We start from the raw sequence: 27,185 nt of genomic DNA, 5'->3' as shown, positions 1-27,185 counted from the left end.
AGTCGGACGCTTAACCGACTGCGCCACCCAGGTGCCCCTTAGTTTCCAATATTTAAAAATAGGGGAAATTTTATTTAAAAGTCCAGATTTCTGTTTCCCCTTTAAAAAAAAAAAAATCTAAAACCTAACAACACTGGACCCACATTCCCACATGGCAGCAGTTGATTAGAGCTAAAATCACGACTTCTCCCTTTAGATAGGGTATGTGCTTTCTAACTCACCATAGTCCTCACCAGCCTGCTTCATTCAAAACCTGGACTTAATAAGTGTCATATTTGAGACCCCGCTCTGTCCCAGACCTTTGCTTATAGCATTTGGCTTGGGAGAAGATTCTGGTTGTCAGCTTATTTGGGAGGCACAGTGCTGTTGCTTTGGAAAACTAACAACCCAGAAAAAGTTTATGGGAAAGAGTGTGCACAACTTTGGTCTCTTTGTGGATTTGGTCATCTTTTTGCCGTACATGTTGTTGGCATATCAAACCTCTTGTCACAAATGTTCTGTCTGAAATAGTAACATGTCCTTCTATCCTATGAGTTGCCACCCAGTGAAGGAATCCCTCCCACTCCCAAGGGATGTTCATGTAGCCTCCACTTGACCACTTCCAGCAGCCAGGGAGCTATTACCTTCTCACGTGGCAGCCAGTTCCATTCTTGGATAGATATATTATTTTAAAATTCTTCCTTATGTTAAGGCAGATGCTGTCTCCTTAGGGCTGAAATCCACAAAATGTTGGAGGTAGGAAGAGAAACTGATTTTTCAGGCATGTGAACTACCACTCATCCATCCTGCATCCAGGGCAAACATTGATAATCAGTCACAGTATTCTTTATCACTGAGCCAGATAGTAGAATGCAGCCTTAAAAAAAATTTTTTTTTAATTCTTTAAAAATTATAGAAGTAATACGTGTTTACTTGCAACTAGTGAAGTGCTACAAAGTTACATAAAGAGACTGTTAATAATTCCTCCTCTCTGAGGTAAACCAATGCGAATGGCCTAGGGTGTGTCTTTATACACATTTCTCTATACACATACACATGTAGATATAATGAGGTGTGTAAGGATTTTTGTATGGCTTTTTCTTTTTATGAAAATGACATTGTATTGTATGTATTACCATGGAGCTTATGATCAGCCCTGCAGGTTGGTGGTGAAAGATCAAACACTATATATAGATGTAAACATGCTATGTTTTTTGTATGCTATCAGAATCAAGTATGTTTTTAATAGCTACGTAATATCTCTTTGTATGAGGTGTGCCCCAACTGATTAATCCTTGCCCTTTGATGGATACTCCTGTTGCTTCATTTCTTCTGGATCCTTCACACCATAGTGCCCCAACCAGCCACTACCAGTCGTTGGGAGTTAGCCTGTGAGGTAAAACCCATTTGTCGTGTCTGATCCAGTCTGACTCCTTATCTTACACATTGTAGAGAAGGGAAGCGGACTAGCTCCAGGTCAAAGTGAATCAGTGTCTAGGGCAAGACTAGAACTGAATTTTCTTGACTCTCAACATTTCCCGTGTCCCCTCTCACTTAGAGCCATCCACCCTGGTTCTCCTCTGGAGCAAAAGAACAAATCTAATTCCTCTCCTGTGTGCTACCCCTTCAGATATTCAAAGTCAGCTATATCATTCCTCCTAAGTCTTCTCTTCCACCGGGGAAATTTCCTCAGTGCCTTCAAACTTCTCTTAGGACAGAGTTTCCAAGTCTGTTTCCCATCCTATGGGCCATTCCTTCTGTCATCTTCTCCGGGGCTGTAGAAATCCCAATTGTGGCTTCCATGCTCACCTTATTTATTCATTCTTTCAGCAAATACATACTGAAAACCGTCTGTATGCCAGTCACCATTCTGGGCACTGGGTAACCATATAGCTTGCGCTTTGGTGGAAAGAGAAATAACAAACATAAATAATATCTGAGGGTGTCAAATTATATAGAAGAAATAGCCTAAATAGTGTGACAGACCCCTTAAATCCGATAGTCAGGGAAGCTCTCTCTGAGGAAGTAACATTGAGCTGAGACCTGAGTGACAAGTAGGGGCCAACCATAAATAGGTCTGAAGAAAGAGTTCTAGTGAATAGAAAACTTGTACCAGATGAAATTGGAGAGGCCACAGGAGTCTTGCAGGGACCTGTAGACCAAGATCCATTCAGTTTTAGTTTAGGTTTAGTTTAGGAAATCATTGGAGGATTTTAAGCCAGGAGCAACATTTGATTCCTTTTTAAAGATGTCTTGGCGGGGTGTCTCAGTCTGTTAAGCGTCCAACTCTTGATTTCAGCTCAGGTCACGATCTCGCAGTTTGTGAGATCGAGCCCCACATTGGACTCTGTCCTGAGGGAACCTAGGGACCCTAGCCTGCCTGGGATTCTCTCTCTCCCTTTCTCTCAGCCCCTACTCTGCACATGCATGCTCACTCTCTCTTTCCATCTCTCTCTCTCAAAATAAATTAAAAAAAAATAAAAAATAATAAAAAGATTTCTGGGGCACCTGGCTGGCTCAGTTGGAAGAGCGTGCAACTCGATCTCACAGTCTTGAGTTCAAGCCCCGCATTGGGTGTAGAGATTAATCAGAAAAGTAAATAAACTTAAAAAGATTTCATTTTCCCCTACACTTGCCCTTATATGCAAAGGGATTGACATCTGGGTCAGTTTGCTTTGTTCAGGTGTCCCAGAGAGGATCTGCCAGGTGAGTCATAGCCATTGTCAGATGCACCTCACAGCGCTCTTCAGCAAGAGGATGGAAGTTCAGGGAGGTGGCAAGACATGAGCCCAGCAAGTTCAGTGGGTCTTTGTGTGGAGTTCTCAGTCCATGGAGCCAAATGTGGTTTGGGGATAGAGCCAAGGCACTGGTTGTGGGACAGACCAGGAAATGCGAGTAGAGACCTGGAGCTCGAGACACTTAAAAAAAGGCTTCGGAGTAGTGTTCAGAAATCAGTCAACTGAAGAATAGGCCTGTTGTCTGCCCAGTTAACACAGCTCCTGTGTAGTTCCCATCCAAGAGTGGAATTTGGACACTTTATAGCTCGGGAGTTTTTTACTTTGGATGTGACCCTTCTCAAGTTGGCATCCTCCATGCTCTTAGGAGTCTGGATGACAGGCATCTTTGGAAGCCAGGGGACTTGGGTCAGGGTAGCCTTCAGAGGAATGAAGAAGAGGTCTGGGGGAGACTCACCTCAGAGCAGAGATGAGTGGGATCTTAGAGATCAGAGCTGCACCTTTTCCAGAGTGGCAGAGCTGGGTTGAAGGAGGTAAGATTCCCCCAAATCTTTGAAAAAGCCTTTGTCCATGCCCCTACCCTTGGGCACCTAGGCAGTTACTGATCACTTAGCTATCTGCATACTCGAGATCTCCACTGAGGTCACCACCCACTCACATTCTAGCTTTATGAGTCTTAGATTGACATACATAAACTCCATGGAGTCCTCTTAGCAGGTGAGCAGTCACTCTTTCTCACTCTCAGAAGAGGTAGGTCAGGGCATGTGCTGGGGGTCACATGTCACATAAGGCCAGGTTTCCATTAATTCAGATCTTTCCCTGTAGTGTGCAGCCTCTCCTATTTCCCATTGTTGGAAAATCCTACCAACTTAATTCTGCTTCCTTTGGCCCTTTGATAGCTAGGACTGAGGGGCAACCTCTTCTCCTTAGTCTTGCTGAGTCCCAATCAGGTGTTTTTTCTACATCTGGAGATTGGTGGGAAAGTTGGTTTAGTGTCTGGTGTTGGCTTCCTCTTTCTCCCAGGAGCTCAGCAGAGCAGACACCCTAGGAGAGGAAGGCATAAAGCCTCCTTACTCTCTCAACCTGCACTCACCAGGCCAGTTCCAGCCCTTTCATTCTGTCTGACCACCTTCCTTCCTTTTCTAGGAGCCTGGAGAGGTGTGGCTGGACCAAGACCTCCCCCGATGTGAGCAGGTTTCCTCCTCCCCCCACCGCCCGTTGCCACCACGCCAGGGAACGTCCTCAAGCCCTGGCCCTCAGGGGAGAGGTAACAGGAGCTCTGAGCCGAGACCATGTGACGGCGCTGGCCCTCGCCACCGCCGTCCCCCCCACCCTGGCCCCAGGCCCGGCACCATGATGTTCCGCGACCAGGTGGGCATCCTCGCTGGCTGGTTCAAGGGCTGGAATGAGTGTGAGCAGACGGTGGCCCTGCTGTCACTTCTGAAGCGGGTCACTCGCACCCAGGCCCGGTTCCTGCAGCTCTGCCTGGAGCACTCGCTGGCGGACTGCAATGACATCCACCTGCTAGAGTCAGAGGCCAACAGTGCTGGTGAGTCTCCACCCCGGAACAGGAGCAGATATCAGAGGGCTGAGGAGGCCCACCCCACAATGTGCTGAGAAATGTGGGTTCTCAGCTTGTTGGTGAAGGGGGAGTCCCTGACCTCCCAAGTCGTCATCATTGGTCTCCTGGGGCTTTGTTGCCAGATATCCTCAGGCATGAAATGAGGGGCTACTGGCGGATGGCAGTGCAAACTGGAAACAACCTATAGCAGAGGAAGAGCTATGTAGGGTGGCTTGTCTGGGCGACTGAGAGGAAGGGACTAAGGTCATTACTTACGAAAGGGGATTGGAAGCTGAATAAGTCATTTCTCAAGCTCTGGGACACCAGAGCTAGGAGAGAATTTTAGAAATTCACAAGTAATCTTAAACTGTTCTGTAGGCACAAAGGTAGGTTGGACTTAAGGCATAAATAGCTTCAAGAGAATTTCAATTTAGGTATAGTCCGTATCAGTTCCCTAAGCACTCAGTAGAGTGTGTACCAGGAGCCTGGTGAGCCAGGCTTCTCTAGAACTCTCTCAGGGGCCCCAGTCATAGACAGGAGTCAGGCCAGAGAACCCTCTCAGGACACACTGCTGAAGCCATTCTGGCCTCTAGGCTTCCACAGGGCGGGATGGAGAGCTGTTGACCTCAGTGGTGGGTGAGAGAGATGGAGGCCAGAGAAGAGGACATTTCGTGCGTACTTGAAGCTAACTGGAAAGGGGACCCAGGGGCTCCGTGTCAGTGCATCCAAACCCTTCCCACCTTCTCCCCCATAATAATAGCTCACGTTAAGCCCTTAGGACACACCAAGTACTGGCTGTACTTATATACTAACTTGGAAAGCAGTGTTTTTTAGTGGCTCTAGGGTCAGACTGTCTAGGGTTAGATCCCAGGTCTGTCATTTGCAATATAACAAAGTAACTTTCTGAGCCTTGGTTTCTTCCTCTCTAAAACCAAGATAGTAACTATGCTTACATTTTAGGGTCGTTGTGAGCTTTGAGAACAGTGCCTGGCATGTAGTAAACACTCAGTAAATGTCAATTGTTTTTATTGTGAATAACTCATTTAGTCCTCACAACAACCCCATGAAATCGGTACTGTTATTTTCCCCATTTCATAGGTAAGGAAATCCCCATGGGCTGCTAGGAGCCACAGAGTTGCCTGGCTTCCCTCATCTCCCCAGGCCCATTGCCTTCGTAACAATCCCCTTTATTTTTCCGAATATTTACGTACAAGTCAGAGAAGCACCATGGTTATAGGGTGAGGTGGCTCCTCGGGCCAGGACTCACACCGGCTTTAAGTCCCAGTTCTGGCAGACAGTGAGAGCAAGAATCTAGCAAGACTACAGCAGGCTCAGAGCTCAGCAGCTTCACACCCCTCCACACCAGGGAGGGCTCATCTCTGCTCTGACATCAGTGGCAGGAGTTCTTGGTTGTGGTATGGCTGTGCCCCCAAGTAGGGCTCCTGTGGGGCAGGCCATTTTCTTATGCAGCTTTGTCACACTTCCCTACCACCCCATCCTGTGAAGGCAGTTGGATGAGCACTAAGTACCAATCTTGTCTGTATCTCAGAATCACCAGTGGTGTTTATTCTATTTATTAGAGCATGTTTAATTTTTGCATTTGTTTTCAAAACTTGTAAAATCAAACCCTATGAAAAGTAAAAAGTGAGATCTCCCTTCCATACTTCCATCTTCCCAATTGGTGTATGTTTTGTGAGAGATTCTGTGATGTATGAGTATGCACATAGTCTCCCTTCAGCTTTTTCATTATTTTGATCATTTGTTTAAAATGTTTTAATGTTTTATTTATTTTTGAGAGAGAGAGAGTACGAGTTTGGGAGGGGCAGAAAGAGAGGGACACACAGAATCCGAAGCAGGCTCCAGGCTCTTAGCTGTCAGCACAGAGCCTGACATGGGGCTCGAACCCACGAGCCTGAATGAAGATCATGACCTGAGCTGAAGTTGGATGCTTAACTGACTGAGCCACCCAGGCACCCCGTTTTGATCTTTTTTTTTTTTTTTTAAGTTTATTTAGTTATTTATTTTGAGAGAGAAAGAGCATGTGTAAGGGAAGGGGCAGAGAGAGGGAGAGGGAGAGGGAGAGGGAGAGGGAGAGGGAGAGGGAGAATCCTAAGCAGGCTCCACGCTGTCAGCGCAAAGCCCTGAAACCAAGAGTTGGCTGCTTAACCAGCTGAGCCACCCAGGCGCCCAGATCATTTTAATATATAGAGTAGAACGCTGTGCATATTAACCAATTTCATTTAACAGTGTAACTTGAAGATCATTTCATATTCAGCACACATGTATATGCCTCATTGTTAATGGCTGCGTAATAGGAAGAATAGGTATTTATAGAGGCCTACCTGGGTATCAAACAGTTCTTTACGTTTATTACTCATTTAGTCTTCACAACAGCTCTGTAAGGTAGTCTTACTGTTCCCTCATTTTATAGATGAGTAGACTGAGGTCTGGAGAGGTTTAGTGACAAGGAGACTGAGGTCTGGAGAGGTTTAGTGACTTGCCCTGGGTCATACCACTGGTCACAGGTGGAACTGGAATTTGACTTTAGAGCTCTTGCTCCTGACCAGTAGGCTCTACTTTATGGTCTGTCTGGTCTCGCTCATACAAACAGTGCTGCGATGAGTACCCATTAAGCATCTCTAAGATAAATTCCTAGAATTCTATGGAACTGCTAGTTTGAAGTGATGTGGATGTAAAAGATTCCTGGTTACCACATCGCCTTAAAAAGACACGGCACCCTTTATACCAAGAACCTGATGCTCATCCCAGATGGTTTGCACTGGGATTTGGGGGTAACGCCTAGCCAGGGTTGAGAATTGATGTGGAACGAATTCACTGATGAATGAAAATAGGAATCGAGGTCTTCAGCCGCAGCCCCAGGTTAGATGGCAAGAATATATAACAAGCTGGTACTTAGATGGAGAGGTAGGGAAAACTTAGAATGAGAGAAGGAGGGCTATGGTGTATATCAGAGTCAGCAGGAAACCTGTCAGGACTAGAGCAGAGCATGACTAGAGAGAGAAGTGGTCACAGAGGCAAATTCTGCAGACCGTTAAATGACTCTTAATGGACATGGGGACTCTGGGGCACCTGGGTGGCTCAGTCGGTTGAGCATCCGACTTCAGCTCAGGTCATGATCTTGGAGTTTCTGAGTTCAGGCCCCACATTGGGCTCACTGGTGTCAGCACAGAGCCTGCTTTGGGTCCTCTGCCCACCTCTCTTTGCCCCTGCCCTGCTTGCGTGCACACTTGCTTGCTCTCCCTCAAAAATAAACAAACACCAAAATAATAATAATAATAATAATAATAATAATAATAATAGACATGGGGGCTCCAAGACTAAGGAGGCCTGTGTCTCCTGTCTCGGTCCCTCCCTCAAGTAGAACAGCCCCCTTGCCTTATTTGTGAAGGAAGTAGCTTCTTCCTGGGCCTAGAGGCCTACCTTGTGGGAGGAACTGTGCATCCTCTGACTTTATCTCTTCCCTTGTTTGTTATGGGCTTCCCATTCCCTTGCGTTTCCCAAACTTGCGTCATTGTCCACATCACCTGGTGGGAGGGAAGTGACTCTTAAAATCCAGCCTCCCCACGGCCCCAACCCTGACCCAACCCCTGAAATCAGAATCCTGAGGGGATGGGCCTGGGAACACGTATCCAAGTTCTTCTGCTGACTAGACAGTTTGAGAGATGATGCTCTGCTGGATGATTCATTTGTTACAGGACATGAGAATAGGAATCAGAACATCCAGGAGTTCTAGATCCAACTCTGCCACTAAAACCTCTTGTGCATTGGACCAGTTCCACCCCTCTTGAGCCTGAGGATCCATAACTCTCCAAGTGCCTCTTGGGCTCTGAAATAACGTACCAAAGAAGGTAGAGCCACAGCCAAGCATATAACTTTGGGGGCTCAGCACATTTTTCTAAAGGAATAGCTCTTAATATTTTATGAGATGGGGGGTGCCTGGGTGACTCAGTCAGTTGAGTGTTCCAACTCTTGATTTTGGCTCAGGTCATGATCCCAGGGTTGTGGGATCGAGCCCTGTGTCAGGCTCCGCACTTAGTGTACAGCCTGATTAAGATTCTCTTTCTCTCTCTCTGCCCCCTCCCCTGTGCTCACTGTCTTTTGAAAAAAAAAGTGGGGGAGGGAGGAAGGAAGGAAAGAAAGAAATGGGCAGATAGGAGACCTGGTGGCTAGTTCGCTAAGCATCTGACTCTGGATTTCGGCTCAGGTTATGATCTCACAGTTTGTGTGATTGAGGCTTGCATCAGGCTCTGTGCTGACAGCACAGCACGGAGCCTACTTGGGATTCTCTCTCTCTCTCTGCCCCTCTCCTGCTCATTGCATGTTGCACACTCTTTCTCTCCCTCCCTCTCAAATAAAATAAACTTAAAAAAAAAAAAAAAAAAAAAGGCAGGGAGTACAGACGGCTTGATCTAGGCGAGTCCCAACCCTGGCTTCATGTCAGAATCACTCAGGGACTCTATAAAAATAATCTGAGGCCTGGGTCCTATCCCCAACGAGTCTAATATTTTTTAAGCTCCCTAGTTGGCTCTTGCGTGCATCCAGTGGAGAACCACTTGTCTTGATACTGACGCTGATGCTGGGTGGGCCCAGGAAGGTGGTGACCTGCTGGGAGTGGGGAGTTGGGGCTGTAGAAGGGGAATCTGGTCTGGGCTCTTCCTCTCAAGCAGTTGGGAGGGTTCAAGGAAGTCCCCCAAACCCAGGCAGCCAGCATTGGTTTCATAGAAGCAGAATCTGAAACAATACCCAGGAACAGAAAAGCAATACCCTAAGGGTCTGTGGAACAGGAAGGAGAGGCCCCAGGTTTCCCCTTGTTGTCATCCCTGTTGCTTCTCCCAATGCTGTCTTCCCTGCCTGTGTGGAGCTGTAACAGTAATGCTAGTCCTCTCTTTCCTCCTGATGCTGACTTGGACCAAAAGAATAGAGCCAGGGAAGCTGAAATCCCCTTCCCTCCCAGGTCCTTCAGCTTCCTAGGCCACATTTCCTGCATTTCTTTCCTCCTCCTGTCCTCTGAGTCAGAGTCCCTGTATCCAGCAGGTTTAAGCTCCTCCCTATCTGGCTTACTGAATCTGGGTGGGGAAACTGAGGTCAGGAGGGGGCCGTGGCTGAATGAGTCACCGGAGCTCAACTCTCATGCCTCCACCCTCCCTTTCAAGCTCTACTGACACAGTTCATCAAACAAAAATGTGAGCCCCCTGGCCCTCCCCCATGTTTGTGTGAGCTGGGGTGAGATAGAGAAGGGCATGTTTGCAGCCAAACCCCAGCCCCTGTGACTAGTGCCTGAGGCTGCCACGATTATTGCAACAGCCCAGCACGTAAAAATGGATTTGCTCTGTGGCAGTCTCCAAGATATATTTGGCTCCTATGATTTGCCAGGACCCAGGGTCATGACCTATTTAGCTTTGGTCACCTGGCCAAGGAGGGTACTCATGCACAGTGTCTCTGGTCCTCTCCGTGCCTGCAGAATCTGGGTTTGCAGCTTGGTGAGAAGCAGCCATTGGCATCATGGCATTCCCAGCCCCCTCCCCCATCCGCCCACCTCCAGAATTTCATCATTGCTTGTTGTACGTCTAGCTCAGGGGAACCAGAGATATGTCTGTTTTTGGTAAATAACTGCACGAAATCCCCCACCCCTGTTGGGAATCTTAAGGGGGAGTCCCAGATGTGCCCTCCCATATTACTTGCTCCCCACGGCCCTGAAACAGCGTGGGCTCTAGATCTTCAACCAAAAGCAAGGACAATAACGTTTAAAATGACAGGAGTACTTAACACGTGTCAGGTGCTTTGCATGATTGTCTCATTGAACCTTTACAACAACCCTGTGACATAGTGGCTTTTACTACCCCCACTGTACAGAAAAGGAGACCAGGCTCCGAGAGGTTAAAGGACTGGCCCACAAATATGTTGACCTAGCTCATAGAAGCAGAGGTAGATTTTGAATCCAGGCAAGTTTGCCTGTTGAACTTGTGCCCTTACTCAGTATACTCTGTTAGGATATGAAACAGGGTCACCTGAGGTCAGGGGATCCTCGAGAGGGCACGCTATACACACATAGACACCACTACCTTCTAGGAGACCATCTGGGTTCAATTCTGCAGGTATTCATTGGGCCCCCGCTGTGCCCCAACTCTGGGCCAGACTTTTCTGATCTGAGCAGGAAACGAAGTTTCATCCCCACCCGTCATCTGCAGCCCCAGCTGGGCTCACCCCAAGGGGCCTGAGGCTGCGCAAATTCCTTGGACCAGATCCAGTGCTCACTGATGCTTCCCAGTCATGGGAGGCCCGCCCTCCCCACCACACCGCTACACAGACACATGAGCACACATTTCCCCAGGGTCAGCCTCCAGTCGTCCAAAACCACTCTCTCCTTTCTCCATCGTAGAACAAGGTCCTTCATTGAGCCCAACCCTTGGGGCTGTTCTGTCACGTCCCCTGGCAGTACCAGAGGAGAAGCTGTGTCCCTTAGCCCTGGGGTCCTGGCAGTATCCTGGGGTGGGGGAGGGACTGGACAAGGCTTCTCTCTGTCCCAGATGCCTCTGGCTACTCTGTAAGGCCTAAACAACAGCGATTGAGAACATCAGGGTAGGGCTGGAAGGAGTAGGCTGACTGTTGGAGGAGAAGGGAGAAAAACACCAATCACTGAGTCATACTGAGTGCTTACTGTGGGCAGAGTCTGTCAGGTGCTTTACATGCACTGTCTCCCTAAATCCTCTCAGCAGACCTGTAATCCCTCCCTTCCAGAGGAGGAAGTGTATTGCCCAGGCAACTGCATAACACAGCTGGGATATAAGTCTTTGACTTTCTGTCCCTAATCTTCATCACGCTATTTCTCCTCATCAAGAGCCAAAAACTCAGGGATTAAGCCAGGGGAATGGGGTACCAGGGTATTCATTCCTATATGATCTAGTGCCATGTGGAGGTGGGGGGTGGGAAAGGTGAAGGCTTCCTCAAGTCAGGAAGGCCTGTCCCACCTTGGAAACATCCTTAGATGTGGAGATGACCTAAGAGACAGCCTTGTAGTCTTGGGAAGCTGGTTCAACAAGGTTTCCTAGCCTTGAGCGGTAGGTCCTGCATGAGATCTGGAAAGCCAAGGATGGCGGAGGGGGAAGGGGGTGGAGAACAAGAGATTTGGCATTGAAGAACTAGTATAGTGTTGTTGGTAAATGTTCCTCCCAATTCTAGAAGCTGACAGACCTGGGCTCAGGTCTTGGCTCTGTCTCTTTGAGAAAGTGATTCCACCTCCTGAAATTTAGTCCCTCATCCATAAGATGGCAATGTTTTTTGTTTGTTTGTTTAATGTTTATTTATATTTGAGAGAAGGAGAAAGAGCATGAGCAGGGGAGGGGCAGAGAGAGAGGGAGACTAGACTCTGAAGCAGGCTCTAGGCTCTGAGTTGTCAGCACAGAGCTTGATGTGGGCCTCGAACTCACAAACTGCGAGATCATGACCTGAGCCGAAGTCAGACGCTTAACTGACTGAGCCACCCAGGTGCCCCTTTTTTTGTTTTTTAATTTTTTTTAATGTTTATTTATATTTGAGAGAGAGAGAAAGAGCATGAGTGGGGGAGGGGCAGACATAAGATGGCAATGTTAAAAAGAGTTGAGGTGAGGTTCTTAGCATAGTGTCTGGAATATAGTAAGTGCTCAATAAATGGTATTCATTATCATTATTATTGTGTAGTATTACTGTTCTGTTTTGGCCAGTACTATGGGCATAGCAGGAATTGATGACTCTGAATGAATAGATGAATCCCTGGGCACTTAAACAGAGGTTCTTTAGGCAGCTTAGAGCAGAGAGTCCCAGGCCAAGAGAATGTGCAGTTATACGGTGAGTAGGGAGTTGCGTATGATTCATTTTCTTAGGGCTACAGATGTTAAGTGTTTCCTTTGCCCTGTAGCATTTTCTCCCACCCTGCAGTCCATTGAGCTAGTCACAGAAATGGTAACAAGGTTTTCAAGGAAGACCTGTAATAGCTCCTTCCCAAGGCCACCTTTATGTGGCGGGTCTGGGGCCTTATTACTTAGGGAGTGACCTTCTGGGTCAAAAGGGGAAACCTGGCTCATCTCCATGAGACAGATTTAGGCCCTCACACTGTGGGATAGGAAGGAGATGTCACCAGATCACTGTGGCATGGACTGGCCAGTGAGGCTTCCTGGAGGAGGGCAGGTTTAGGCAGTCCATTAAAAGACAGAATTCAAATGGGAGGAGAGATATTATTGTAGGTTCAAGCCTTGGATCTCAGTGTAAGTGTGGAAACTTGGATGAATGTGATGTGGAGAGAGCCCCAGGGAATGTGGGGGTATCCCACATCTTTATCTAGAGGAATAGGAGGTGGCGAGTGCCCTAAAAATGAAGGTGCTGTTGGCTAGGAGTTCCTGAACTTGAGTCTGTTGGTTGCCATTGGAAGCTCCTGGTCAGGAACATGACATTTGGTGTGCTTTTGAGAAGACAAATCCGTCTGGGTGAATGGGACCAATTGGAAGAGGAAAATCTAGAGGCTGGTCTCTACCACTTAAACAGCAAGCATTTAGTAAATATATTCTTTTATATGCCTGGCCACTTTCCATTCTTTATCAGCTTATTGGATCTCAGAGGAACACTGTGAATTGGGTACTGTAATTATCCCCAAAACTATTCAGGTTAGGAAATCCGTGTGCAGTGAGGTTCAAGATGACTTGCCCAAGATCTAGCTAGTAAGTTGGAGTCCAAACTGTCTGATTACAGAGCCCAGACTTTTAACCATTGTATTCCATTGTCATCCGCTGTCAGGGAGGAGGCTCTTCTGATAGGGGAAAGGAGATAGAGGCCATGGAGATAAAGAACAGGGATACAACGAGAAGGACAGGCCTGGGGACAGCAGGAGGAGCTCAGATTCCAGAGTAGGAAGTTTGGCTGATTGGGGGGCCACAGCAGGTATTGGAGAGTAGGAGTGTTGGAACCAGGAAAAATTACTCTGGAAGTAGGGTGAGTGCATTTGGTCTCACCTGTATGAAGGACCAGCTCAGAGGTCAAGGGGTCATGAAGGGGGAAGGGAAAGGAGATTGGAGCTGAGGGAGTCCCCTACCCTGGCTTCTCTGACATTCCCTTTGTTCCCCCTGTAGCCGTCGTCAGCCAGTGGCAGCAGGAGTCCAAAGAGAAGGTGGTATCCCTCCTGCTGTCCCACCTGCCCCTGCTTCAGCCAGGCAACACGGAGGCCAAGTCGGAGTACATGAGACTGCTGCAGAAAGTGCTGGCCTACTCGATCGAGAGCAATGCCTTCATCGAGGAGAGCCGCCAGCTGCTCTCTTACGCCCTCATCCACCCGGCCACCACACTGGAGGACCGCAATGCACTGGCCCTCTGGCTGAGCCACCTGGAAGAGCGGCTGGCCAGCGGCTTCCGCACCCGGCCTGAGCCTACCTACCACTCTCGCCAAGGCTCAGATGAATGGGGGGGCCCTGCAGAGCTGGGCCCTGGGGAGGCAGGGCCAGGCTGGCAGGACAAACCACCCCGGGAAAATGGACACGTGCCCTTCCACCCATCCAGCTCAGTGCCGCCAGCCATCAACAGTATTGGGAGCAATGCAAACACAGGTGAGGGAGTGGGGGTCCCAGGAGGCCATACCTACTTGAAAAAGGTCAAACTGGGCTCTCTCTCTTTACTTGCTCTTTGGTCCTGGGCAAGTCTCATAACTTATCCGGGGCCTCAGCTTTATGAGGCAGTGCAGAGGTTGTGAACTGACATTCCAGAAGCCATATCTGACCTACAGACTTGTTTTGTTGAGCCCAAACACATTGAAACTTTGGTTTTGTCTTATGCTTTAAAATAAATTTGGTGACATAAGAAATTGAGAATTTTCCCCTAAAACTCCAGATTTCAGCTTCTCTTAAAAAGGAAAAAAAAAAAATCTGAAAACTCAAGGCTTGTATTCCTATAGCAGCAGTAAGAAGGGGTTGAAGGATTAAATATTGTCCACCCCCTTCAGACCCTGCACATGTACCCCAGTTGGCCTCTGGCCCCACCACCTACCTCCCTTTGGGCATGTCTGACACCTGCTTGGCCTCTGAAAGTATTGAGTTAATGGCCAAAATCTAAGGTCCATTCCAGCTTAGACATGGTGGATTTGTGGATGTGGTTTCAGCGAATAGCATTGTTTCTGAGAAATCTGTGTCTGTAAGCCTGTTTATATATAAGATGTAATTCACTCTATATGGTAGTAGTAACGGTAGGTAGTGTTGAGCATTGACTGTGCTGTGAGCACTTTTCTGACATGATCTCGTTTAGTCCTGGTCACAACCTTATCATCGGCCTCATTCTATAGATGAGAACACTGAGATCCAAAGAGGAGAAGTCATAACAAGTAGTAGAACTGGCCACAGTTCAGACTTGGGAAGTCTGACACCAGAGCCTGCCTCTGGCCACAATGCTGTTCTCCAACCAAGTGGTCTAGAAAGGGCTATCTTGGTAAGCACCCCAGAGGCTGGGGTGAGCAGTAGGAGCTGGTATTCTAGTGAGTTTCTGAAATACTAGTGGAAATGAACAAGGTAAGGGAAAGCGGGATTTCCGAGACTTGGTGAGATAATATTACCTGACTCCAGGGGAGAGGTTTCCAAGATTTCACCTCAAGATGGCTGGTCCCCTTTGGCTGGCTGGTACTGGCTAAAACAAGTCAAGAGAGTGGCAGTGAAATGTCATCCATGCCAGTGGGCGGGGTGAACCCTGGGTCTCTGGTACCCAGCTCTGTGGCACCTGGTACACACCCTCTGTCCCCTGAGTATCTTTCTTTCCCCAGTTTAATATGGATGTCCTGGCCACCTGCCTCCCTCCTAGGTGTTGGTAAGAATCAGGGAAAACAGGGATGGAGGGCATTTCTGGCAACTCTGGCAACCCAGAGGGTGTTAGACCTTGTTTTATAGTCTCAGAGCATCATAGTTTCTGGGTCCAAATGGAGAAAATATACTAATAATGATAATTCTAGCTAAGATTATTGAGCATTCGGTCTTTTCCAAAAGCTGTTCTGAGAACTTTATACATACAGATTCTTTGGCTGATTCACAGAAGAGTCACTTGCCCCAGGTGGTATAGCCAGCATTGAAATCCATGCAGTGTGGCTCCACAGCTCATACTTGTAACTACTCTGCTACATTGCCTCCACCTAAAAGTGACCCTCCCATAGATGCTCAGACCTCATCAATGGGAGGGGTTACCATGCAGGGTGCCCATGCATTTCTTCCTCCCCCCAGTAGGAATAGCAGCTATGAAAGGACTAAGCAAGAACATTGTCAGAAAGGGGGTGTGAACCAGAAGAGAGAAAGGAATTGGGCATTCCAGGTAGAGGACATAGCATGAAAGGAAGGCACGGGGTGGCAAATTGGAGTATGCAGACATGTCTGGCTGGGATGGAGAGGTGCAGGGATTTAAACGAGTAATTGCAGTAGCCAACATCCACGTTTACTATGTGCCTGCCCCTGTGCCAAGGACATTACTTGGAAACGGAGGCAGAGGGGGCAAATAAAGTGACTTGCCCAGGATCATAAAGTTAATAGGTGGCGGAGCCAGAATTTCAGTGCAGATCTGTCACTCCCAGATCTCAGTATATTAGGGCCACATTCTGGGGGGCCTTGAAGGATAGGGTGAAGCTTTTCAATTTCAAGCAGTTGCAGGAAACAGGAAACCATTAAAATATTTTTGAGTGGGGAGCAGCAAGGACTGGCCTGTAAGGGCAGGCAGGGTGGGTTTGGGGTGCTGCCAAGGACAGACCAGGGTTTCTCGGAGAGTGTGAGGCCCTGGATCTCCGGCCGGCATTCCTGTTTTTATAGCCCTCATGCTGTGGCCAGCCTCCACCCCAGTGCCTGGCCAAGCAGCACTCCTCGGGAACTGCACGATCATTCCAATCAAGATAATTTCCTGCCCTCTCAGCCTTGCCTGCCTTCTTCTTGGCTGAGAGGGAAGGAGGAAGAAGCCATAGGCACCAAGACAGGCCACAGAAAAAAAGAAAAACCTATACCAAGTCCCCTAGGGCCTAGAAGGTGCCATTTTCTGGAAAACCAGAGCCTTGGAAGGAGCCCTGAGCAGAGGACCCCAGAGGTCACAGCAGAGGTGGAGGCTAGCCTTAGGGGGCTATCAGTGCACTGCCCTTTCCCTCAGGTGATTTCCTGGCTAGGAACATAGATATTGTCATAGATGAGGGAAGGTGCTTTGGAGCCTGTACCGGGCTGGTTGTCCTTCCTGGGCTGAGTTTCAGTGGAGGACTGACAGGAATTCCAGCCTTTCCATCAGAAACAAGGCTAGGGTTCTTAGGTCTGTGCCTCCCAAACTTGCTCTGGGAACTGGGGCAAAGGGCTTCTGTTCCCTGAGCTTTGATGTGCTCACCTACCCAGGGTGAGGTTTTTTGGCTTCGTTTCCTTGTCTTTTTTTTTTTTTTTTTTTTTTTTTTTTTTTTTGACTTTGGGTACTTTTGGATTCCCTATGCCAAGCTTAGAGGCACCCTCAGGTCCATAGGTGCCCTCTTTTTGGCTTTTATGAAATTGAGGGCTCTTGTGTATCATAACCCTGCACCTGGTCATGGCAATGCAGAAATGCGTGGGTGGGGTTGCTGTTCTACATGAGCCCAGAGTCCAGTGCAAGAGGCAGGCTAGTGATGGAGGCAGTAAATGCTAGGCTTGAGGCAGTAATACAGGGCCCCAGGGAATGCAGAGGAAGGAGTCATAGAAGAGGTAACACTTGAGTGAGGAGCGAAGGCTGAAGTGGCTGTCAGGGAAGGGTGGAAGAACAGTGAGCTAGGCAGAGGGAATAGCTCCATGTGAAGGTCTGGACGCTCGTGGAAACCTGCCCTGTCCTGAGAATGGTTCAAATCAAGTTGAATCCCTTTTCCTACCTCAGGAATGGGATGGATGGAGGGTGTGAAACATCCTGTGGAAGAAGGCCTCGATTCACCCTGAGTCACTGGGCCTCATGGGTGGCTGATTTTAGCTCAGTACCAGAAAAAAACTTTGGCAGGTGGTAAGACCCAATGACAGGGATGTTGAGGAAGCAGTTTATTTCGTTCATTCATTTACTGTACAAATACTAATGAAGCAGCTCCTCTGGGCCAGGCTCCACTGTAATTACTGACGATACAAAGATGTTGTCACAGATCTTGTATCGTAGCAGGGGGGTATACAGTTAATAAGCAGGTAAACAAATAACTAGGTAAGATCACTTCAGTTTGTCATGGGTGCTGTAAAGAAGATAAGTAAGTATCCTATGATGGAGTAACCAAGATTGGTGGTGGGCAGCTAGTCAAGGAAGGCCTCGGAAGAGATGTCATGCTTGCTTGAGATGAGATTTGAGGAAGCCAACTGCCAAGATCAGGAAGACAAGAAGAAAGCAAGTGCACAAGTCTGAGGTTGGACAGCTTGAGTGTTCCAGGAACAAATGGGGGGTGGGGGTGGGGGAGTAAAAGCTAAAAAGGCTTGAACTGACAGGTGAGCTGTGGGAGGTGAGAGGTCAAAGGGTCCAGGTCCTGCCAGGCCTTGTAGGCATGTGGAAGAGTTTGAATTTTATGCTCAGTGTGAAGGGAAGGGATTGACTTGGTCAGATTTGCATTTTTAGAAGGATCAACATGGCTTCTGTGAGGTGAATGGGGCTGTAGGAGGCAAGAAGGAAGGCAAGAAACCAATAAGGAGGCTGTGGCAGTAATTCCAACAAGGGACACCAGTGACTAGGACCAGAGTGCTGGAAGAGGAAGTAGAGAGATTCAGAGATGTGGCGGAGAGCTTGCCGATGGGTTGAGTGTGGGGAGTGAGGGAACGAGCACTATCTGGGAGGTGGTTCCCCTCACACCCCAGGGTCCCTTCCCCTTGTTGGATTCTGGGGCTGAGCGGCCATCCATGGCACCAACCAGGGGGGCACAATCTCCTGTGGTCAGATCTCCAAGCCTGACCTCTTGCCTCTCCCCCTCTGGCCAGGTCTCCCCTGCCAAATTCACCCCAGCCCGCTGAAGCGCTCCATGTCTCTCATCCCCACGAGCCCCCAGGCCCCTGGTGAGTGGCCGAGTCCGGAGGAGCTCGGGGCCCGGGCTGCTTTCACCACGCCCGACCACGCACCCCTCTCACCCCAGAGCAGCGTGGCCTCCTCTGGCAGTGAGCAGACGGAGGAGCAGGGCTCCAGCCGGAACACCTTCCAGGAGGACGGCAGTGGCATGAAAGGTATGACAGGGGAGGGCAGCACTAGGACCCTCTGAAGAGAGGCTTCTGCATGGCTTAGAGGACAGAAGGGAGCTGGAAGCTTCCAGCTTCCACCTTCCTGTCACCCTCTACCCTGCCCTAGGCAGGGACAGGTCTGAGGGGAGGAGAGAGTCCCTGCCCTTAAGGCTCAAGACTGAGCAGAGAGATCCCCACAGGCCCTACTCTGGTGTGGGAGAAATCCGTGCCCTCCGACACCCTAGCCTGACAAGGAAGCCAGGACAGAGTGGTAGCTGATGGAACAGAGCTTCTAGGAAGACTTTTAGGGACATCGATGAGGCCATCCTAGTACATACCCAGTCGAACAGCTCAGGAGGGTCAGATGTCCTGCTGTCAGGGAAGGCCACCTACAAGGGTGTGGCTGGGCAGAAGTGGTTTTTGGACCCTTGGCTTCCGCTTACTCCTCCCAGTTTTCTGCATCTTTAATGTTGCCTCTGGTTTATTCCTGGTTCCTCCCCACAGTCCTCCCTCTGCCCTGGTCACAAGGGCCGGACTCCTGACCTCTTGCTCTCCTTTTCCACAGATGTACCCTCATGGCTCAAGAGCCTCCGCTTGCACAAGTACGCAGCCCTCTTCTCACAGATGAGCTACGAGGAGATGATGACACTGACTGAGCAGCACCTGGAGTCTCAGGTGAAGCCAAGGGGACCATCAGGGAAGGTGTTGGGGGTGACACCATTTTGACAGTACTCTTGAAGCCCAAGCCTCTTGCATCTCCTCAGGCCTTGTTGGGGCACCCCAAAGTATCTATCCCCTTCTGCCCCTACCACAGAATGTCACCAAAGGTGCCCGCCACAAGATAGCCCTCAGCATCCAGAAGCTGCGTGAGAGGCAGAGCGTCCTCAAGTCCCTGGAGAAGGTGAGGACCTGGTATCCCCGTCTTCAAGGCCAGCCGGCTGCCCACTGGCTCTGGGTAGCCTCCCCTTGGGGCCTTCACAGCCCTCAGGTCTGATGTCCAGTGGCCCCAGCCCTAGGGAGGGAGGCCAGGTGCAAGTCAGATCACCGGGGTCGCTTGCTTGTGGCTGAGAGGCTCCCCTTTTTGTCCTGGTCTTTGTCTCCAGACTTTGTTAACTCGGTCCCTTCTGTTCCCTCTCTTTTCCATTTCTTAGTGGTATTTCTGGTGTCTGATGTCTGAATGTCTCCCTGTGTGCATGATCTCTCTTTCCGTTTGGTTCTCATCCACTCGCTCCCCTTCCGTATCTGCCTCAATTTGCATTCCTTGTCCCCTTTTCCTGCCACTTGACTTCTGCTTCCCACCCCCACCCCCAGTGTCTTGATCTGAATCTCTGGGTCTGAATCTGGTCCCATTCTTGGCGGGACCCTGAGACCCCAGCATCAGACCTCCTTGAGCCCCATGGAACGTCACCGCGAGGGGGGAAGAAGGATATGCATATACAGATGTGTACGTGTGTGTGAGCGTGTAGTGCCCTTACTTCCTTTCTCTTAAGTGCTAGGACCCAGGGTTCCACCAGCCCTCTCCGATCTCTGTCTGACCTCGCTTGTATAGTCATTCTACGTAGCTGTGGGGGTCAGCATGTGACCCTGTCTGTGTCCTCCCTACTCAGGATGTGCTGGAAGGAGGGAATCTGCGAAACGCTCTGCAGGAGCTGCAGCAGATAATTATCACCCCCATCAAGGCCTACAGCGTCCTCCAAGCCACCGTGGCTGCTGCCGCTGCCGCCACCCCTACTGCCAAGGATGGGAGCCGGGGGGAGCCACCACTGCCAGGTGCTGAGCCTCCCCTGGCTCACCCCGGCACAGACAAGGGCACTGAGGCCAAGGACCCTCCAGCTGCAGAGAGCTACCCCCCTCCACCAGCTCCAGCTCCCACTGATGGCAGTGAGCCAGCCCCGGCTCCCGTCGCCGACGGAGACATCCCCAGCCAGTTTACACGGGTGATGGGCAAAGGTGAGACCCCCCCCCCAAGGCCCCTCAAGAAGTTTGGGGACAGGGAGCCAAGTGAACCAGTCGTCAGGGATCCAATCCAAGTTAAATGGTGGGAACAGCTTTTTTAGAGTACCCTGGGAACTAGATCACTTCAGAGAGTAGCTGAGACTGAAAGTAGCAAGTGTGTCCAGAGCAGAACGTCTGCCCTCAGGTGTGTCCAGGTTGATGGTACGAGACAACTTTTACTTACCTTCAGAGTGTCTCCAGCCCGAGCAGAAGACCAGACAGTGTGTCGGTGGAAGTGGTGTACAGTCGGTGCGAGGCAAACCCACGGCTTCTTTCACAAGGAACTAAAGTCCACAGACGGATATGTTGAAACTCATAACGGGCTCAGCCTTTCCTAAGGCAGCATGGCATAGCAGATTTTACACTTGGGTCCATATCATTTTAGCTGTGTGACCTGGGGCAAATGATTCAACTTCTCTGTACCACTCTGGTGGGCTTTTATATCCTAACGATAGCCAGGGGCTGTGCTTGGCACATAGCTAGAGCTCATCCAGCCTGAGTTTCCTCTTCCTCCGATGCTGGCCGGCAGGGACCGGGGGAGCTAGACTATGGCAGGGGACGTGCTGGGGCCGACCTTCCTCTCCCCTGTCCCACAGTGTGCACCCAGCTGCTGGTGTCCCGACCAGACGAGGAGAACATCACCAGTTACCTCCAGCTCATTGAAAAGTGCCTGACTCATGAGGTGAGGCCTTCTCTAGAGTCCCAAGAAGGGAAAGGCTGCCCTGTCCCTCTCAGGATCCACATCCCTCATGTGGTCCTCAGGGCCCTGCCCGGCTGGCACCCACCCTCGTCTCTCACCAGTGTTGGCTTCAGTGGGTACCCTGTGCTCTCCTTCTCAGAGCCTTAATACCTATTCCTTTTTTGGGAGCCAGTTTCCCCTCCCTGCTGCTGGTCCCTCGGCTCTCATTTCCAGCGTATACACCTCAGGAACGCCTTCACTGGGCCTTCGCGGCAGATCAGTCTTCTGCTCCTGGGCTTCTTCCTCACAGGGCTCGTCACAGTTTAGATCACGTGTGTATTATCTTCTCAACTAAACTGTGAGCTCTGTGTGCACAGGTCACCCCTGCGTCCCAGCATTGCCTGGCACCGAGCAGGCGGTCAGTAAATGAGTGGGTGAGTGGAAGGCAGATCTGAAAGCGTACCCTCCCTGCCTCGCCCTCCCAATCCTAGGCGTTCACGGAGACGCAGAAGAAACGGCTGCTGTCCTGGAAACAGCAAGTGCTGAAGCTCCTGCGGACCTTCCCGCGCAAAGCCGCACTAGAGATGCAGAGCTACCGGCAGCAGAAAGGGTGAGTGGGGGGTGGGGGCTGGGGCGCAGGGACCTTCCTTCTCTGGGCCCTCGTTGGTGGATGGAGAGCGCGGGGAGGGTCACTGGCGTGGCGGGCCGGGAATTGGTTGTCCTCATTCAATCCGCTGAGTGGCCTTATACGAGTCACCCAGTGAAGACTCTCCCAGAAGAAAATCAGGGTGTGTTCTGACCACCAGAACAGGGTGCCGAGCTGGCAAAAACCAGCACCCATCCCTTTGCCTGTCCCTTGTTCTCGCCTCCATGCAGGGGGCTCTGAGGTCCCTTCTCACCCCAAATAGCAAATATCGCATTTGAGAGTTGAAGTTAGGAGAAGTGCTGTAAGTGGATGTGAGGAGACCTTTGCTCCTGTCTCCATCCTGGGGGTACCTTGGGGCAGGAGAAGAGAGCGTGTGTGATGCAAGGGCTTGGACGGGGAGTCCTTGCTCAGAGCAGGTCTGTGTTCTGTCCTTCCCATGGGGATTGTGGGGGGAAGTGAGGAAGGGACGGACAGAGGGGCCCCATCCCCATCCACCTAAACTGACACCCTGCCTTCTGTCTCACAGCTGGGCGTTCGGCTCCAACTCGCTTCCCATAGCTGGCTCTGTGGGGATGGGGGTAGCCCGGCGGACCCAGCGGCAGTTCCCCATGCCTCCCCGGGCCCTCCCGCCCGGCAGGATGGGCCTTCTGAGCCCTTCGGGCATTGGGGGCATCTCCCCGCGACATGCCCTCACTAGCCCCAGTCTTGGGGGCCAGGGCCGACAGGTGAGCCGGTCGGAAGCAGAGGACGTGGCACTTCTGGGTTTGGGGTGGTGGTGCCTGGGCTGTGTGTGTCCATATCTCTGCATCTGGGCCCGGCGTGGAAGGGAGCGGCTCCTTTGCCAGCTCCATGGCGCCTGGGCCTGGGACTCTTCCCTCTCAGCTCACCACTTTCTCTTTTCCCGTGCCCCGTGCAGAACCTGTGGTTTGCCAACCCCGGAGGCAGCAACAGCATGCCCAGCCAGAGCCGCAGCTCTGTGCAGCGCACCCACTCCCTCCCGGTCCATTCGTCGCCCCAGGCCATTCTCATGTTCCCTCCAGGTAAACTGCCCCTACCCATGGGGCTCTGCCTCAGCGACACCCTAGGTGGCCTTTCTCTCAATCCGATTCCCACTGTCCTTTCTCATCTGCTCACCTCTCCTTATACCTCCTGCCACTCTGCACCCATCTTCCCACATCGTGGGTTTTCTTGTACCCTCCCCCATCCCACTTCAATTTTCTTTCTCAGATCCTGTCTGCTTTCTCTCAGTCTTTCTCTCCCCTACTCCCAGCCCTGCATCTCCTCATCTCTCCCTCCCTGTGTTGCAATCTTAAGGTCCTTCTTGGTCTCTATCACCATCTCTTTAGAAGTTCATTAAATACTCAGTCTGGAAGGGGTGGAGGGGATGAGACAGAGCGTCAAGGCCTCTATGGAGAGGAGTCCTGCCTGTCAGCGCACTGGGAACCAGTGGGAATTCTTTCAGGCAAGAACCAGGCAAGAGTCAGTTCTTGGATCAGGTCTATACTAAAGGATGATGTAAGAGAGCGGTTTTCTCTCTGTTCACAGGCCAGCCTAGAGGTGAGAGAGCAGAATGAGGTGAAGTGGGCAAAAGGGAGGTTAGAGGAATGCTAACCTTGCCTTGCTCGTCAAGTGGGGGTGACCCCGCCCTGGGCCGTGCTGGGCCTGCTGCCGGCCATCGAGGCCACAGAGGCAGATGCGGCTGGTCTGGAAAGGGCTGCCTCTGGAGAGATCTTACGTTTGCGGCTGAGGGTGGCGCCTGGCTGGCTCATCAGTAGAGCATGCAACACTTGACGTTGTGGTTGTGAGTTCGACCCTCCACATTGGAGGTAGAGTTTGCTCAAAAAAAAAAAAATTTTTTTTTAATGTTTTATTTATTTTTGAGACAGAGAGAGAGCATGAGCAGGGGAGGGGCAGAGAGAGAGGGAGACACAGAATCCGAAGCAGGCTCCAGGCTCTGAGCTGTTGGCACAGAGCCTGATTAGGGGCTCAAACTCACAAACTTTGAGTTTGTGAGATTATGACCTGAGCCGAAGTCGGACACTTAACCAACTGAGCCACCCAGGCGCCCCCCCCCCCCAAATTTTTTTAATTAGATTTGCAGGTGACCCTAAGCTCTTTGTGTCATAAACTACCAAATCGGTGGAGATTTTTAATTTAGGAGATTACATGAAGTGCCATCTGTCACAGGCAGAGGCCCTGCCATTGTGTTCATCTTAGCCTAGGACTTGGCACGTGGTGGGCCTCTGTAACTGGTGCTAAATGGCTGGATGGATGAAGTCCACGAGCAAAAAATTGAAACCGTTCTTTTTACGGGCGTGCTCTGTGCTGCGCTATGTGTCCAGCAGCTCTCCTGCGCTGGCAAATCAGAGCCTCCCAGCTGCACACATGAGGGCGCTGGTGTCATTCCCATCAGATCAGTCGTGAATCTGACACTCAGGTGACTTGCCCAAGTTCAAAACATTTTTTTGTTAAGGAGAGACAATTAGGTGTCTTGACATGGTCTGAGCTCAGGGTTCATTGGGAATGTGACGACAGGTGAGGCTGGAGAGGGGAGCAGGTCCTCTGAACTCAGGCAGAAAGCTCAGGCTTCCTCCCTGTAGCAGTGAGGAGCCAAGGGAAGGGTTTTAAGCACTGCAGGGTGGGGTCAGGGCGGCTCAGGGAGGTGGGTTGTTTCACCAGAACAGGAGACCCTTTTGAGAGGTGGTTTGAGGACAAGCCCCATGGCTGCTGTCCTGATTTGCCCCGCCTGCTGGGCCTGCCCAGATGACATCCAGCCCAGAGAAGCAAGTCCAAGTGGGGATGGGAAGGGTTCTAATGAAGCTTCTGCACCAAATACAGAGTCCAGGAGCCCGGGGCTGCCCAGTGCCTGGGGCAGATGCCCAGACTGTGCCTAAGGCAACATGTAGCGTGTGGCCTCCAGGAAGCTTCTCAGCTTCACATCACTTCCTCGGTCGGCTGATCATGCTTTGTCTGCATTGCTAAGCCTCTGCCTGCGCCATGACGCACCCAGGCCCGTCTGTGTCCTTCATCTCTGCCTGGTCATACTTTCCGTCTGGTGTGTGCCATGTCTCACGCAGTTTTTCGGTCTCTTGCCACTCTCTCCCTTCCTCCTTTCCCTCTTATCCCTGTCAGCCCCTCCCCCATGCCAGCCCATCCAGTCCTTTGTCTCCTGGGTTCTGCTTCCCACCTCAGTTCAGTCCTCACGCCTCCCTTCTCTCTCGCCCTCAGACTGCCCGGTCCCTGGGCCTGACCTGGAGATCAATCCCACTCTGGAGTCTCTATGTCTGAGCATGACAGAACACGCCTTGGGTGGTGAGCATTTCCTCTTTCCCTGACCCAGCTCCCACCTACCCAGCAGCGTCTCCACCTCTGAACTGAGCAACTCAGAGCAACCTGAGGGGTCCCTAGGGGAGGCCAGCCTCCAGGGAGGGCCTGACTGGGATGACAGGCTACCCGAGCGCCTTTTCTTGGGCCTCCCGCCAGTTCCTGATCTTCCTCCCTTCCTCCCTTTCTTATCACAGATGGGACAGACAAAACCTCCACCATCTGACGGGACCCACAGCCCAGCGCACCCATAGGCTCCCTGGGCGGCGGGCGGGGGCCAACCCCCAACGGGCTTCTCCGCGACAGCGAGAGGGTGGGCTGGCTCAGCTATACATTCTAGTATTTTTCTACTCTCTCACCCTTTTAACTTTTGTTTAACATTGGCACACGCCTTGCTCACTCCCAGGCCCGTCAAGGGGTCTCTGCTGAGGCTCAGGGAGGTAGGGGGCAGCCAGGATAAAGGGGCAGGGACTGGCCAGCCCGTCTGCCCCTCCTTCCCTCCCTCGTTCCCCCACCCGGCCCCGTCCCACCCCTGCCTCCTCCAGACTGCCGGGCCCCTGCCCCTCCCAGGGGAGCAGCTCCCCCCTATCTTGTGGGGCCTGCTCAGAACCATCTGACATTTGTGGAGAGAGAAGTGGGGTACATAACCTGCTCTCCTGGATGTTATTTGGGAGGGGCTGAGGTGAAGGTGGTGGATGAGTGGAGGAGCCTCTTGTCCTCTCCTCTCCACCTTCTTCCCCATTCTCGTCATTCGCAAGGACAGGAGCCACTCTCCTTTCCCTCACTTCCTTCTGCCCTGTTTATCAGAGGTTCTCTACAATTAATTTCTTAGGCCTATTTAAGATGCATATTTATATAGTTCTTAACGGTTTTTCTCTCTGATCATTCCCTCTCATTTTTAGAATCCCCAGGCCTCTGAGCCAAGAAAGTGGCAGGGGGAGCCTGAATTTTACAAGGGGAGAGGGCAGAGCCCCCTCCTCCAGACCCCCTAGCCCTTCCCCACTTCCCCCCAGCCCGGGCTCCCCAGATGCAGTGGTTGAAGGCCGGGAGCCAGGGCAGCGAGTGAGGTCAGGAAGTCTGTTGCCTTAACATCCCCTTCCCACAACCAACACACCCTTGTCCACTCCCGGGTCTGGTTGCTAAAGACTTGGGGGTAAGGAATAAGGGAAAGGGGATTGTTTGGTTTTTGGTTTCTTTCCCCACCCCGCTTTTTCTTTCATCCTTCCCCTACCCCCCATTCTGTCATGACCTCACTTCAGTGAAACACTATATCATAACCCAGAGATTTGTCCCAGCCGTGGAATCATACAAACCCTCTGGTCTCTGTTCCTGCTGAGGGGTTGTGCTGGGGCCCAGGTGGAGGGAGGGGATTTGGGGGTTCAGGCTGTGGGGAAGCCAGGGTCCCCTATTCCAACCCCCTCTTCCTACTCAACCCACCCCACCCCCCTCACTGGGACATTCTCAAGCTTTTCACACCGAAAAGGAAAAAAAAAAAATGTTATTTTTAGATACATTTTATGAATAACTTTTGTTATGAATATGGCTGGTAACCATTGTGTATGTTATTAAAGATACAAAATGTTGGGAAAAAACAAAAAACCAAAAAAAAAAAAATTTAAAACCACCGCCCTCCCTGCACTCTCACCCCATTCCCCAGACCTTCTTGCCTCTGCCCTCCTGGTCTGGCCCTCCCTCAGCTCTGAGCCCAGGGAGGGGGAGAAAGCCAGGGGGGAGGGTGGCCCTGGGGATCTGCTAAGGTCCCCACCTCCTCTCCCAGTGCCGGGCTGGGTGGGGTGTCAGGTTTATTTATGTACCTCTTGCACACTCATCAACCTATGCAAGTCCCCACCCCGGCCCCGCCATGTTTCTGTGCCTTTGCTCATTCCCCTCAAGCTCCCAGGGCTTCTCCAGTCCCCCTCCCAATAGCCCCGGGAAGTGGGATGGACAGGGGCCACCTCGTTTGGAATCAGCAGGGTGTCCCTCTTACAGGACCCTCACCGCCTCCCAGCCAAGTCCTGTCTTCTTTGCTACCCATCAGGGTGAGCAGGCTCTGCCTGGCACTGGGAGGTGGTGAGGGACACCCCCC

General features: G+C 51.0%; 1 protein-coding gene across 2 annotated transcripts in view; it reads left to right on the top strand.

The window, feature by feature from the left end:
* The window catches only part of SAMD4B (sterile alpha motif domain containing 4B), a 33,721-nt gene extending 7,000 nt beyond the window's left edge, over nt 1-26,721 (top strand). Inside the window, exons 1-12 of one of the 2 annotated variants that reach the window (XM_040445893.1) lie at nt 3,861-4,263; nt 13,395-13,865; nt 18,222-18,461; nt 19,021-19,130; nt 19,270-19,356; nt 20,063-20,405; nt 21,047-21,132; nt 21,621-21,739; nt 22,302-22,500; nt 22,692-22,815; nt 25,004-25,087; nt 25,297-26,721. In XM_040445893.1, coding sequence (XP_040301827.1) covers nt 4,068-4,263; nt 13,395-13,865; nt 18,222-18,461; nt 19,021-19,130; nt 19,270-19,356; nt 20,063-20,405; nt 21,047-21,132; nt 21,621-21,739; nt 22,302-22,500; nt 22,692-22,815; nt 25,004-25,087; nt 25,297-25,325 — 2,088 coding nt within the window. In that variant the 5' untranslated portion in view covers nt 3,861-4,067 and the 3' untranslated portion in view covers nt 25,326-26,721. The other variant, XM_040445894.1, reaches the window with a different exon arrangement.
* The last annotated feature ends 464 nt before the right edge of the window (nt 26,722-27,185 follow it).

Source organism: Herpailurus yagouaroundi, unplaced genomic scaffold (genome assembly GCF_014898765.1).
Source record: "Herpailurus yagouaroundi ecotype Mexico unplaced genomic scaffold, PumYag 194, whole genome shotgun sequence".
Classification (NCBI taxonomy): domain Eukaryota; kingdom Metazoa; phylum Chordata; class Mammalia; order Carnivora; family Felidae; genus Herpailurus; species Herpailurus yagouaroundi.
Note: the sequence above shows the minus strand (reverse complement) of the source record. Positions and strands in the feature narration are given on the sequence as shown.